At 43.6% G+C, this 14,235-nt stretch overlaps 1 protein-coding gene across 7 annotated transcripts in view; it reads right to left on the minus strand.

Moving 5' to 3' along the window:
- PPFIA1 (PPFI scaffold protein A1) overlaps window positions 1–7,072 on the minus strand; it is a 113,579-nt gene extending 106,507 nt beyond the window's left edge. For 4 of the 7 annotated variants that reach the window (XM_075927703.1, XM_075927702.1, XM_075927701.1 and 1 more), the window contains exons 1-2: window positions 5,639–7,070; window positions 3,917–4,180 (exon numbers count right to left, since the gene is read on the minus strand). In XM_075927703.1, coding sequence (XP_075783818.1) covers window positions 3,917–4,180 — 264 coding nt within the window. In that variant the 5' untranslated portion in view covers window positions 5,639–7,070. Of the gene's footprint in view, window positions 1–3,916; window positions 4,181–5,638 lie in introns of all 7 variants that reach the window. The other 3 variants (XM_075927705.1, XM_014577505.2, XM_006131049.3) reach the window with 3 other exon arrangements.
- Between the last annotated feature and the right edge of the window lie 7,163 nt (window positions 7,073–14,235).

The following is a 14,235-nucleotide window of genomic DNA, read 5'->3' on the forward strand; positions in this document are numbered from 1 at the left end:
AGTCTAATAAAGCACTAACCTGAACTAGGGATGTTAAAATATGTGTGAATAGATACCTGTGTAAATGCTCAAAATCTCAGCATTAGACACAGAGTGGCAGCCAGTTTGCACACTGTCTGCTGCCCTGTGCTGATACAGAGGCAGCAGCACAGGGCAGCAGTCAGCTCCCCAGGAATGGGTGCATGCCAGGACCAAGGTTTTAAGTGGGCTCCTCGCTCATACAGGCTCCTGCCTGCCGCCTCTGGCACAGAGATAGCAGCACAGAGCGGCAGCTGGCTCTCCCAGAGATGGACTGGGAGCCACATGTAACCATTTGGGTAACCCATTTACAAGGCTATACTCTTACATCCCTAACCTGAACCAGTGTTAGTGCAGGGGAAGTTACAAAAGTTAAAACAGTTCAAACATTAAGTATACCCTACTAGTTCAAAACACATTTAATGGTCCTAGTTTACAGTCAAGTGAAAAGGAAGGGCAATTCAGTTCTCCTATGAAGGAAGAATTGCTCTGGGCAACAAAGAGTAAAGTTGATCAAGACTACGTACATGTCACTCTATTTCAGTAAGAGTAAGTTCTATCAGTAGCACTTCTATCCAAACTTAATTTAGAAAAAGCGCGGACAATATGGAATAGTTTTCTTCCTTTACTTTAGTAGCTTATGTATGTCACAGCATTTAATCAACTATTTACAGGCCTTTCAGTAACTGACTGGGGTTTCTGTACTAGAAGAACATTAATATCTCTGGTATGCAACCAAGAAGTAGATTTTTCTTTTACAATACTACATTCAGAGTACAAATTACAAGACAATTTTATGAATAGATAAAGGGTACCATTTATAAGTTGACAAATAGTTACTGAACTGTGATCATACAAATGAACCTATACAGGTGGCCCCTCGGAATCTATGCAGAGCCCACTGCAGATTCAGGACCTTGATTAAAAAAAAAATTTTGTTCTCGGATTACTAAAGTATTACTGTTACAAATACAGTTATCCCAGCATATCTTGCATAGGGATGTTAAAGTCAATTAAACAGGTAACTGTACACACATTAACAATTTCATGCTGCAGGCTTTGCAATATAAAGCTTAAAGAGCGAGACCGGGAGGGAGAGGCTGCCCAATGAACTCTTGTAGCAAAGCCTCCTCCGGGAGAAGGCTTTGTTGCCCTGCTGCAGCGAAGCCACCTCTCCAGGGATTTGCTGAGTGTACCTGACACCATTAACCAATAAGCATAAGCTTAACAGTTACATGGTTAGTCGATTACACTAACATCCCTAATCTTGCATTTCTTCTCTCACGCAATCACAGTCCTGGAGTTTTCATAAATGGTTTAAACACCACTGCATTCCAGAACAAGCCTAAATATTACCTGAATATTTGGAAAGGGGAAGTATACATAGGAACTACTGAAAAAATAGACTTGCTGGGACAAAATACAGTGTAGCAACTACAAATTAAGTTGCGACAAGTTCAAAAACCACTCTCAGAAGGATATGCCCTACTGCTTACTTAACACTCTGGTAACCATATAACTAAAAATTGACTTCTGAATCAATTCTCATCAAACACTTACTTCATTAATAAAATATAGTTAATATGCTGTATTCCTTTTTTACATTTGGAAGAAGAGTATGATTGAATTAGCTCTTTTCACAAAAACATCTAAATGCTAGTGACATATCTACAATAGCCCTGCTTTCCCAATTCTCACGTGAAGTCAATGAGCAAGCAGTGTGCCTATTGGGATAAGGAAGTTTAAAGGAATGTTCAGTCTGAAGCTAAGAATGTGAATGGTTAACTGTAAGTTTTGGTTAACTGGCAGGGGCTGCTTCAGCCCCAAAGAGCTTGCCGCATGCAGGGGGCCCCATGGGGCCTGTTGTGAGCAGTGGCACTCTGATCCAGCCAGCTAGAGCAGCCCTTGCCTGCGGTGGGCCTGGCCTGGGTGCGCGGCAGGAAGTGGCACTACCGCTAGCCAGAGCAGCCCAGCTCAGCCCAGCTGCAGCTGGGGAGATGGGTGCTCCAACCCAGCCAGGTTGAAGCAGCCCTTTCTCCTGTTCCCCCATTAATCGGTTAACCGATTAACCATTATGTTTAACCAGTTAACAAATTAAACAGGATTTTACATCCCTACCTGAAACAGTGTCAGTTTTGAATTAAAGTTGTTTCAAATACTACGCTTGTCAATTTGTTTGGATTTGCCCCATTTTAAAAAGTGTTTCCCCCAATTCCCTCTCATTCTCTCTAACACTCTCCAACCCACTATTCTGTGAAAAACATCACACCTGTAACTAGCAAAGTGCCAACCAACTTTGACTGCCCCACTTGAGACATCTGGGACATTATTTTCCAAAAGGTGCTAAGCCCATGCAACTCTTCCTGAATTCAATAGGAGTTGAAGATAGATGCTAAGCTTTTCTGAAATTCAAGCATTCAGTTTCAAGCTGGACACCCAACATTTGGTCATTTGTGAAAATTTTAGCCTCAGTTAATTATTTCATCATACTGCTGTAACATTACAACACATACAATATAATTAGGAACATGAAGGTTAACCAGTTAATCAGTAAACCTCACCCATTATTGGTTAAGGTTAACCGGTGAACTGGATGGATCAGGGGGCTGCACCAGGCCCATGGGGGGGACTGCCACATGCAGGGGCTGCTCCGGAGTCCTGAACAGAGCAGCCTCTATCCATGGAGGGCGACCCGCAGGCAGAGGCCACTTTATCCGGGATGCTAGAGCAGCCCCTGCCTGCGGGGCACCCTAGCTTTCTGCAGGCAGGGGCTGCTCCAGCATCCTGGGTGATGCAGTCCCTGCCTGTAGGCGGGGGGCCAGAGGCAGGGGCTGCTCTGGAGAAGTCCCGGCAGCAGGGAGTGGTGTTTCCCCCCCACCCCCCGGCCACTGGCTGGGAGAGGGAGGAAAATCGCTCCAGCCGGGCTGGAGCAGCCCCCTCCCCTGCTCATTCCCTTTAATCAGTTAACTGGTTAAACAATTAGTTTACCAGCTAGCCAATCAAATGGGATATATGTGTCTATATATCTATACTGTTCTATTGGATGAGTTCCAGTGTAATTTTCAATATAGTGATTATATTTGCGATGAGGTAGCTTTACTGGAAAGATATAAAACTAGTGTATTAAGAGAGTGCAAGCCATAATCCAATCCGTTCAAAAAGGTTGGTTTATTTGGAATAATTATATGCACATCAATATATTCACTGGTAATGAGCAAATAGGCATACTAGAAAAAGTGCAAAATCAAGGAGGAAAGCTACATACTGGTTATTGTAGGGGTGCATCTAAAACAGAGGAGCAGTCTTCCAAATAAATGGGTGTTTGCAGCTCTTAAAAAAATCTAACACAAAGTACAAGTTGCTGTTCTCTGAAAGCAGGTATTTTTAATGAAGGGGGAGAGGAAGGGAAGAAGTAAGGTTGCCAACTTTGACTCTATCCCTTTAACTGGAACTGGAAAACACAATATTGCTTTGTATTCCTGACCACACACTGCAGTGCCTATTTATCACAACACATGATATATATTTATTCGTATTCTTTGGCATTTTGTCTTCTATAGAGGTCAACAGTTAATACTTCAGTGGAAGGCAAAAAACCTAGCTCCATAATGCGCCTAAGATACATCTGCAGCATTTCTGAGACTTCTGCTCTGCCACTGCAACATAGTAACAAAATATCAAACTTAATCTTTCAAACTTTTTGCCAGACTTAATTTAAAAGATTCTATGTACCATACTTCTAGGTCTCAAATAAAAGCCACCAGAAAGAGTCTATTTTCCTTCCAACAAACAGTCTATGTGCTCTCTGGAACATTTTATTCACACACATTCTAATCCAAAAGTATAAAAAACCCAAATATTATTATTACAAGATGTCTGTCATTCAAAGCATCCGTACCTGTGGAAGTGCAGTATTGAGCTGTCTCTGCAAAGAATCTCTTTCATGACTGACTTCATGTAGCTTGCCCTGGGTCAATACTAGTGTTTCTTGAGTTTCTCTGAGTGTGTCCAAAAGTCGATCTCTTTCCTCCAACATGGATACCATCAACTGCTCAAAATGGGAATCAGTATCCGATTGTAAAGGGGAGCCTGAACCATGGCTTCCATTTCCCCCCGAAGGAACCTCTGCCTCGCTGATGGTTGGCATCACCTCACACATCATCTTGAAATAAAAAATTCAATGTAAAGTTATTAGTAGAAACCAAAAACACAAAGAGTACATCTACCAAAAAAAGGTCTGCAAATCAGAATGTGTAAGTCCCTTTCCTATACCAAGAAAAATTAGGACCATAATACATTATCAATTTAGCTCCACCAATGATACTCACCAAGGAGGCTGAAATAACTTAGGTGTTTACAACTATGTTGTGTAATATTATACAACAGATGTAATGCAGTGTACAACTAAATTTTCCAAATATTAGTGCCACTTCCCATTAAAGACCTTGTGATTTTCTTGCAAGGCTGTGTTTCTATGGTACTTACTACCTGTTACCTTATTTTGAGAGATTTATGCTTAAAAAAAATCTGTTGCTAGAACCTTCAAAAAGCACTGAAACCACACACAGTCAGCAAAAAAAGACACAGTTAACCCAATTATCTACTGAACTGCACAACTATTTGGAAAGAGCAAAAGATGATCCTTCAAACTCATGAAACTGTATTCTGACATCAAAACAGATGGATTAATTCATAACCGAGACACATATTTTGAATTTGTTATACTGTCCATACAATCTTTACTGTAGCACTTTGGTGCAAAAAAAGTTAGCAGTAGCACATTTCTGCCTCTAGATGCAGCAACTGGAAAAATCAGATTAGATTAATCCAGAGGACACGAAAACCAGAGGACACAAAAACCAAAGTTTTAGGTGAAAAGACATTGAAACTCTCAGATAAGAGTACTTAAATAAAACCAAAAACATTTGTACTGCAGGAATATGTCAATTACACTATCACTGTAGATATCAATAGTAAAAGATGCCTGTAAAGAGAAATAGACTGAGGCACAGAAGTTTATAAAAATGAGAATATTTTTGTGCCATCATGCTTAATAAATGGTAAAGCTTTGTTACTTTTTTCACAACAGGAGCTCAAACTTGGAAGATCATTGATTTAAGCAGGACCTTACTGCCCCTTTTGAATGCTGAGCCATCACAACTTAAAAACAGAGCTTGGAGAAACTTCTGTTCCTCAGATTTAAAAAGCAATGGAAATGAGAAAGCATTGTTATTCAGCATCAATACTGAACCACTAAGACCTTCAAGAATTCTTGGGGCAGAGTGCGCTTTAACCTTCTTTGCAAGCTTACAAGAATCCATTTGCAAACGCATACAAACAGAGAAGTAATCAGTTTTATTACAGGAGTAGAAAAAGCATCTCATCACACACTTCTTCCATATTTTCAATTACTATAAAAATGAAATCAGGCTTCAGACTTCATCTGAACATCTAAAGCAGTAGAAGTTTATTCTTCTGCAAAACTGCTTACATTTCAGAATTAAATCTGAAGATCTTACTCTTTAGATTTTACAATGAATTTCAGAGAGACAGTGTCACTTTTTAAAAGTCATTTTAAACCACAGACCCTTTTATTTTAAACATCACAAATTTTATTTACCTTGTTCAAAATGGCTTGAAAACAGTCCCCAAAATTCCAGCAACACCAGTTATCTTCTGTTCTTTCAGCAGCTGTGTGTGATCCTCAGACACCTGAAAAACTGTAGAGCTGCCATCCACCTTGGGTACAATGTTTACTCAAGAACCCCAGAGACAAAAGGATACATCAACCTGCTGAGTAAAGAATAGGTCCAGTAGGAGCAGCAATGGCTTCAACAGATCAGCCAAGTCCCCAAGGCAGAAAAGAGTGGCTGGAATGAAACCAGTCTCAGCTCTCCTCTCTACTGATGGCCACAGTTCCTGCAACAGCCCCGGCGGGGGAAGCATGTGCAAAGGCAAAGCCACTTCTACCCTGCTGGTGCAACAAGCTTCAGCAGGGCAAGGTTCAGAAATCCCTCTAAGGTCACAATCGCATTATTCAAAAGAGTAAAAATAGGAAGAACACGGGAGATGGCTTTTCTTGTAGGGTATTTGGAAGAGCTTTCCTTCTCCCCCCCTCTGTTAACAACAGTAGGATCTTTTCCTTCCCTCAGTTTCCTGGGTCTTCTCTCACACATTTATAATCCCAGTGGTGGAGGCTGCTGGATTCTGCTTTGAAAGTCGGGCGGGGCTTTGGAGGTATTTGTACTTGGGGTTATTGTTCCGTCCACTTACACTTACCCTCACCCCCAATGACTCCTCAGAAAAGGCTCCGGCGCCGAGACGTCCCGCTGCAGCCCAGCGACTGGCCCTCTCCCAAGAGTATCCCAGAAGCGGAGGGAGGGGGGCCAGGTGTGTGTGCAGGGACGACTGCGGGAAGAAGGACCGCTGCTTTGCAGCCGAGGTCCAGCGCTGTGGGGTCGTGCCCCAGCCCCTCCGGAACCCCGACGTGCGAGGATGGATCTCGGAGCAGACAGGAGGCCCCAGGGGAGCGCCGGCCTAGGCAAGGGCCCCTCTCCCGGAGGCCTCGCTCCCCTAAGCGGCGGGACTAGTCTCGGCTCCCGGGAGCCTCAGCGAGGAGTCGGGACTGGCAGAGGGGCCCGGGCGCCGCTTTCTCTCCCGGGCTTGCCCCGACGCGCGGATCGCTCCTGGCCCAGCCGCCGCCACCTCCACGGTGGCCGGTGCGGGTCTGGCCGAGGCCGGGAAGGTGCCGCGCAGTCCCCGGCGGCGGCCTAGGCCCAGCGATGAGCCGGGAGGGGGGCGGCTGGGCGGGCTCCCCTCGGAGCAACCGGCCGGGCCCCGCCGCTGCCGCTGCCTCGCGTCCCCGCAGCCTCCGGCCGCTCTTCCCGGCGCTCTCCGCGGCTCGGGCCCAAATCAGTGCGGGTCCCAGAATGCACCGCGCGGCGCCGAGGGGCTCCCGGTCCCTCTTCCCCTTTTTCCTCCACGCTGGGAGGCCGCCGGTTCGAGACTCCCCTCGACCGCCTCCCTCCCGGCGGGGGCCGGCCTCGGGCGCTCAGCACTGACGTGTCGCGGCTGCGTGCACCAACCCCGCGGCTGCCCTGCGCGGATGGGGCGGGGTGAGAGTTGCGCAGCCCGAGAGTCACGGCGGAGGCGGCACAGTCACTGCAGGCGCGGCTGTGCAGCGAACGGCGCTGGGGGGAGGCTTGTGGAAGTGCCCCCTTGCTCCCCACCCCGTTCGTGCAATACGATCGCAAACGCGGATTTCTTCCCTCCGGCCTGATTGTGCCAGACATTCGAGCCGCTGCGGGACGGCCGCAAGCCCCAGCCACTCCTCGTTCTCCGCACGCTTCGTTTTCATGGGACTCGACCTACACTTAAACGTGTTATCCATGGGACTGTGGATCCGTTCGGGGGGGGGGGGGGTTAAAATCAATATAATTAAAGCCCTAATGGGAATGAAGTTGTACCTTGGTATTCAAAGGTAATTTATGTCAGTATGAAACAAAATACAGGACTATGTAGCACTTTAAAGACTAACAAGATGGTTTATTAGATGATGAAAGTATGATTCCCTTCCCCTTACCAACATGAGTGCCTGCCTGCTGGTGGGGGGGCGGAGAGGGCTGCACAGCTTTGACTGTACCACAACAGTTTAGCGGGACAGTACTCAAGCCCCTAAGGCTGTAATCTAGCCATTTAGGGTTGCCAGGTGTCCGGTTTTGAACCGGACAGTCCAGTATTTGAGCTTCCTATTCGGGAAACAAATTGAGAAAATATAAATGAGAAAACGGAAATGCCCTGTATTTTCGAAATAAGATGTACTGTAGATTGTGGTGTAATGTCAAGTGTGCCCGGTATTTTTGTTGAAACCATCTGGCAACCCTAAGTCCATTGCAGTTGTGCAGAACCCCTCAGATTCAGGAACAGAGCTACTAAGGTGGCTCTGCAGATAGCCTGGAACAGCAGTTCTGAGTGGAATGAACTGCCCCATTCATATGGCTGAGGTGCAAAGGGTATGTAAGCACAGCAACCAGACACCTGCCAAGGCTGGGCCGAGCCAGCTGCCTTGGGCACACAGGCTTCAGGGTCGAGGGTTGTTCCATTGCTTTGCAGACTTTCTGGCTCAGAATCAGTCTAGGAGCCAGTGGGGTGGGAGGGGCCAAGAGCTCGATCTCCAGCTTGAGCCAGGAAACTAGAAGTCCGGTTGGCAGGCTTGCAACCTGGCTCTGTACAGCTCCCAGCAGCAGCAGCATGTCCCTCTGCCTCGTATGCAAAGGGATGGTCAGAGGGCTCCACACCCTGCCCCCACTGGTGTGGGGCCGCACCCTATGAGAGCTGTGGTGACAGTGCCTGTAGGCTGAGCTGAAAGGCATGTGACATCAGCAGTGGGGAGGCTCCTTGGAAATTGCAAGCAGCATCCAGAGCCTGTTTCCCACACCCCAGCACCTCTGGCCCAACCCAGAATCTCATCCTGCATCCAAATTCCCTCTCAAAGCCTGCACCCCACACCCTCTCCTGCATCTCTGCCCCAGCTCTCTGACGCCTACGCACCCAAACTCTCAGACCCCAACCCAGTGCCCAGCGTTGAGCTCCCTCGTGCACCCAAACACCCCTTGCCCCAATCCAGAGCCCTGACCTGCAACCAGAACTAGGGATGTTAATCATGTAGTAGGGCAACCATGTCACTGCTGAGATTTTCAGCAGTGACACGGTTACTCGTGTTGTGGGGTCTGCAGCATAAAGCTTAACTTTATAGTGCAGAGCCCACAGCAAAGCCTCCCTGGGAAAGGGGCTACCAGCCCCTGCTGGCCTAGCTCCCGGGGAGAAGGTCAGGCCGCTCTTGCTGGCTCTGCTCCAAAGGAGGTGGCTTCACTGCTCTGCCACAGCAAAGTCTCCACCCCAGGAGCCAGCTGAGTGTAGCTGACACCATTAACCGATAAGCTGGTGCTTATTAGTTATTCAATTATACTGTAACATCCCTACTCTGAACCTCTCATTTCTGTCCCCATCTGAATCCCACAGCCATATTCCAGAGCCCATACCCCCTGCCTCAGTCTGGAGTCCCCACACATATTCGGATCCCCTCAGCTCTACGCCCCCAGCCTACATCACTCTCCTGTACCCAAACCTCTCATCCTAGCCTCATCCCAGAACATGAACCTGAAGCCCCTGCTTCAGCCTGCAACCCCCCTCCTGCATTCTGAACCCCTCATTACTGGACCAACCCCAGAGCCCACAACACCCAGCCAGATCCCTCATTCCCTTCTGGACCTCAATCCTGTTTCTCAACCTGGTAAAAATGAGCAACTGAGTGAAGGTGGGGGAGAGCAAGCAAGGGGAGGGGGGCGAGAAATGGAGCAAGTGAGTGACAGGACAAGGGTGTTGGGTTTATGCATTTAGAAACCTTATTTGGAGTTCAAACATCTACCAGCAGTGATCCATAAATTAGAAGGCCAGACGGGATCAAATTGATCCTCTAGTCCAGTGTTTCCCAGTTTTATTTGGCCATGGAACCCTTTTCAGCTTAAAAGAATTTCAAGGAACCTCTAGGGTTGCCAGGGTAAAATTTTGTCAAGAAAAAAAAAAGACCCACCAGAATTTTTGTTGAGCAACCCCCGCCCAAAAAACCCCCTGCAAAATAGAGGAGGCGGGGGAGTGCCACATTCTTACAGAACACTGTTCTAGTCTGATTTTCTGTCTAACACAAGCCAAAGAACTTGTGCCACGGCATATTTTGTAGACAAAAAAATCTAATCTTGATTTTAAAATTGCTAATGATGGAGAATCTATCAAAACCCCTGTTCCAATGGTTAATTACCCTCACTGTTTAAAAAAACCACACCCTTATTTTGTGTTTAAATTTGCTTAGCTTTCAACTCCAGCCTTTGGATCCTGTTACATCTTTCTCTGCCAAACGGAAGAGTTCATTAAATATTTGTTCCCCATAGACTGTCATCAAGTCACCCCTTAACTCTCTCTTCTTTGTTTCTTGAGTCTGTCACTGAAAGGCATGTTTTCTAATCCTTTATTCATTCTCATAACTCTGAATCCTCTCCAGTTTATCAATATCCTTCTTGCATTGTGAGGACTAGAACCAGAGACACAGCATTTCATGAGTGCATGCCCTAGTGCCAGAGAGAGGTAAAGTATCCTCCTTAGTCCTACTTGAGATTCCCCTGTTTACACACCCAAGGATTGCATTAGCCCTCTGTACCACAGCATTACTCTGAGAGCTCATGTTCAGCTGTTCTCTGTTCTAAGGGTTATGCATGACACCATATTAAAACATGTATTGTTTGCTTGTATGCAGCTTACCAAGCTATCCAATATCAGTGCTGTCTTTCATTATTTACCATTCCTCCAATTTGTGTCATCTGCAAACAAAATCAGTGATAATCTGATGTTTTCTTTCATATCATTGATAAAAATATCAAACAGCACAGGGCCAAGAACTGATTCCTGAAGGATACCTGCTTAGTTAGTTCCATTTTGCAGTTACACTTTTAGTATGTGGCATCTTGATTTTATATAATTCTAATAAATCAAAATGTTTTGCAATACTAATTCGACCATCTTACAGAAATCCATATATAATCAACACTATTCCCTTTATCAACCAACCTTGTAATTGCATCAATATCAAGTTAATTTGACTTAATCTATTTTACATAAACCCATCTTGATAGGCATTAATTATATTACCCTCCTTTGATTCTTTATTAATTGAGTTCTGTGTCAGCCACGCCATTATCTTGCTTGGGATCAAGATCAAACTGACAGGCCTATAATTACCCAGGTCATCCTGTTTGCCCTTTTTAAATATTGTTACAACACTGACTTTCTTCCAGGACTGGAATTTCTGCAGTGTTCAAAGACTTCTTGAACATCAGCATTAATGGTCCAGTGAGCTCCTCAGCTAACTTTTTAGAACTTTTAGATGTAAGCTATCCATACCTTCTGATTTAAACAAGTCTAACTTTAGCTGCTGCTGTTTAACATTCTCTTGAGAAGATAGTTGAGTGGAAAAAAAAATTATAACACAACATCATCTTTTTTTCCCCCCAGATACAGAAAAACTATTTACCCAATACTTCTGTCTTTTCTTTGCTAATTCTACCATTCCCTTTTAGTAAATGTCTCAATACCATTGTTAGGATTGTTTTCCTCCTAATATACTTGAAAACCCTCCTTCCTATTATCCTTAATGCTGCAGGTCCATAGATTTCACATTTTTGTCCCTTTGCTTTCCTTATCAATTTATAGCTTCAGATTTATATTCATGACTATTAACTTCCTCCTTCTATTAGTTATTAAATGATGCAAGAAGGTTTCCTATTCCACCTCATGAACCATGAAGCAACTGATTCTTCCTCTGATTAGTTCCGTGTTTGAAGAGGCTAGAGCTGTAGTAAATAATTTTCTTATAGCAATGTGAACTCTCTTCAGCAGTTGATCAATGTTGGAAGAGTATTTTGTCCACATCAGCTTCCCCTCAATACCAGCACCCTCAATTTTATCATTAGCATATTTTCTGCTGCAAAAACGTGTAGTGTAGACATAGCCATATTTACTGTTGGTGTGGCTTCTGAGAAAGGAGGATATGCAGAATTGGCTCCTTTTTCCTCTGAGATTTGAGTTATATATGCCCTTATTTATTGCATTTGTTTTCCTTTCACATATTGAGTAGAGACAAATATACATGCCATGATTATTTCTGTATCAGCAGCAGTTAAATACATCAGTTAGGGGTGCACTGTAGCCCAATGCCCTGATCCTGGAATCAGACCTATGCACATATAGTTTAGCATGGAATATAGGGGTACATTGAGCTAAGGTGGACTGCACGTAGGCAGCAGATTTCAGGATCAAGTCCAAAATTAGAAACCTCTGCATCAAGTAACACTATACACTAGACAATTTTTATATCCAATATACATAGGTAAAGTCCTAGTTATTTTTATGTTTTTACAAAGTGCATTTTACAGATTATGTAGTGTTCATACTCACTCTGAAGTATACCAAGAAAATACTTTTTTCCTTACCAGAAAACTTGACCAGAGCATATAGAATCAGCATTGCATGAGAAGAGAGCCCTAGCACATTGCTTTCCCATAATCAAAGGAGTTTTACACCTCTTTGTACAAGACCAGAAAGCCATCTTGTTAGTTTCTCAGGGTGTCTAGACTACAGGGTTTTTTCAAAAATTGGCCTTTTTTCAAAAAAACTTCCCCTGCATCTAGACTGCTGCCACGTTCTTTCAAAAGTAAATCAAAAGAACGCAGCATTTTTTTCGACCACAGAAAACCTTGTTTTAAGAGGAAGAATGCCTTTTTTCGAAAGTACTCTTTTGAAAAAAGGTGCTATGTAATGCAAACTATTTTTTCGAAAGAGAGCATCCAGACTGCCTGGGTGCTCTCTTTTGAAAAAGCGGCTTGCTTTTTCAAAAGTACTGGTTGTAGTCTAGATGCTCTTTTTCGAAAGAGGCTTTTTCGAAAGTATCTTTTGAAAAAGCCTCTTTCAAAAGAGGCTTGTAGTCTAGATGTAGCCTCAATGAATACTACGATGTTATACTTTTAACCATGTCCACATAGAGCCATTCTCTGTGTTGGTGGAAATAAGTAATCAGCACAATAAACCCCACATTAAATGTCTTGTTCAGCTGTTTCATCACAAGACAATCATACAATCAAGTTGAAACAGAAGGACTTGGAAAATGGGAGGAGGGAAACATACTTTTCTTGGTCACATGGTAAATTAGATCTCCGCTTATGAAACTTAGCAAAAGAGCAACTCTCACCATCCTCTTGTCTTAATAGCCCTGCCTAGTTTTACACAATAAGGTCATTGAGTTGTACTGTACAATGAGGACAGGCACCTGTTTCAGTATGAGAATCCAGAGGTAAGGTTTTAACCCAACCCCTGTCAGCTGTGATATAGGGTGTGCAGTCATAATCTGAACAAAAAGGGCAGTTCTTTCATGGCAACATATAATGATATCTATGCCTTAAATTCAAATGCTGCCCACGAAATACATGGTGGTTCATTTGTATTGAGATTTTTGTTTGTTTGTTCCTCAAAGCCATCCTCTTACATAAAATCTCCATTGGAAAAACCACAGTTTGCATGCACAGCTTCTCCCCCCTCACCCCAGTTGAGTTTAAAGTACCCTATTTACTCCTTGTCTTGTATAGATGACTGACTTTTCAGGAAAATGTACACATGTCAAAGTCATTGCCTGCTGAACTGAATGGGTAGAGAGAATAGGTTTGGTTGTGGGGGTATTTTGCCATCAGCACTGATTATTCTTTTGTTAATAGATGTGACTCAGTAGGCAAAAGAAAGCAAACACACTCCAGGGAAAAGCAGTAAGAGGGGAAGAAGCCACAGAAATAATTAATGGTAGTGTCCATTTATAAAGATAAGTGCATTCAAATGTATGTTAGCCCTTTGGCTATGGAAGTCAAGATTTCTAGAAATGAGGGTCTGACTTTTCATTTACAAACAGCTTTGCACTGATATAACTCCATTGACTTTTCTGGAGTTACTCCTGATATATACACTAGTTTATAATGTCAACATCGTGTCCAATAAAGAATAATTGCATTTTTGAGCTGGATGCATGTTACACAAGTCCAAAGAAAACAAACAAAAAAGACAACATTATATTTGATTTAGCTAGAACAAAATACCAGATTTTTTGGCGCTCTTACTATTCACTAAAAGTATTTTTCCAATTGTTTTCCCTACAGAAATTGTGGCTAAAATGTTAATGCATTGGATGAGCTTAATGCCTTTATTCCACGGGGAATAGTACATGGCTAAAAATCATGCAATATTTTCAAAATGTGTCATCCCCATTCCTGCAATGAGAACAGTATAGGCAGCCCCAAGTGTGGCCCTACTGAACTCATAAGGGCCCAATGCCTAAGGGTTTGCTTATGAGTCCCAGTTTAGGACTGGGGTTTTATTACTTACTTTCTGTTACTTTGATTTATAATTGAGAGGAATATCTCCAAACTGGTAAATACAAATATTTATTTTAAAAATCTTAACTCAAAATAAGAATCCATCAAAATTCAGTAACATGCAATAGACTATCAACAAGGAAATTATTTTTTTTTTCAAGTGTTCAAATAGTTTTTGAAAACATGAAGTTTGAATAACCAATTTAAAAATTCAAACAGTTATACAGTTAGGGGAGGTAAGATTGTACACTGG

The sequence above is a fragment of the Pelodiscus sinensis genome, chromosome 4, assembly GCF_049634645.1.
Source record: "Pelodiscus sinensis isolate JC-2024 chromosome 4, ASM4963464v1, whole genome shotgun sequence".
Taxonomy (NCBI): domain Eukaryota; kingdom Metazoa; phylum Chordata; order Testudines; family Trionychidae; genus Pelodiscus; species Pelodiscus sinensis.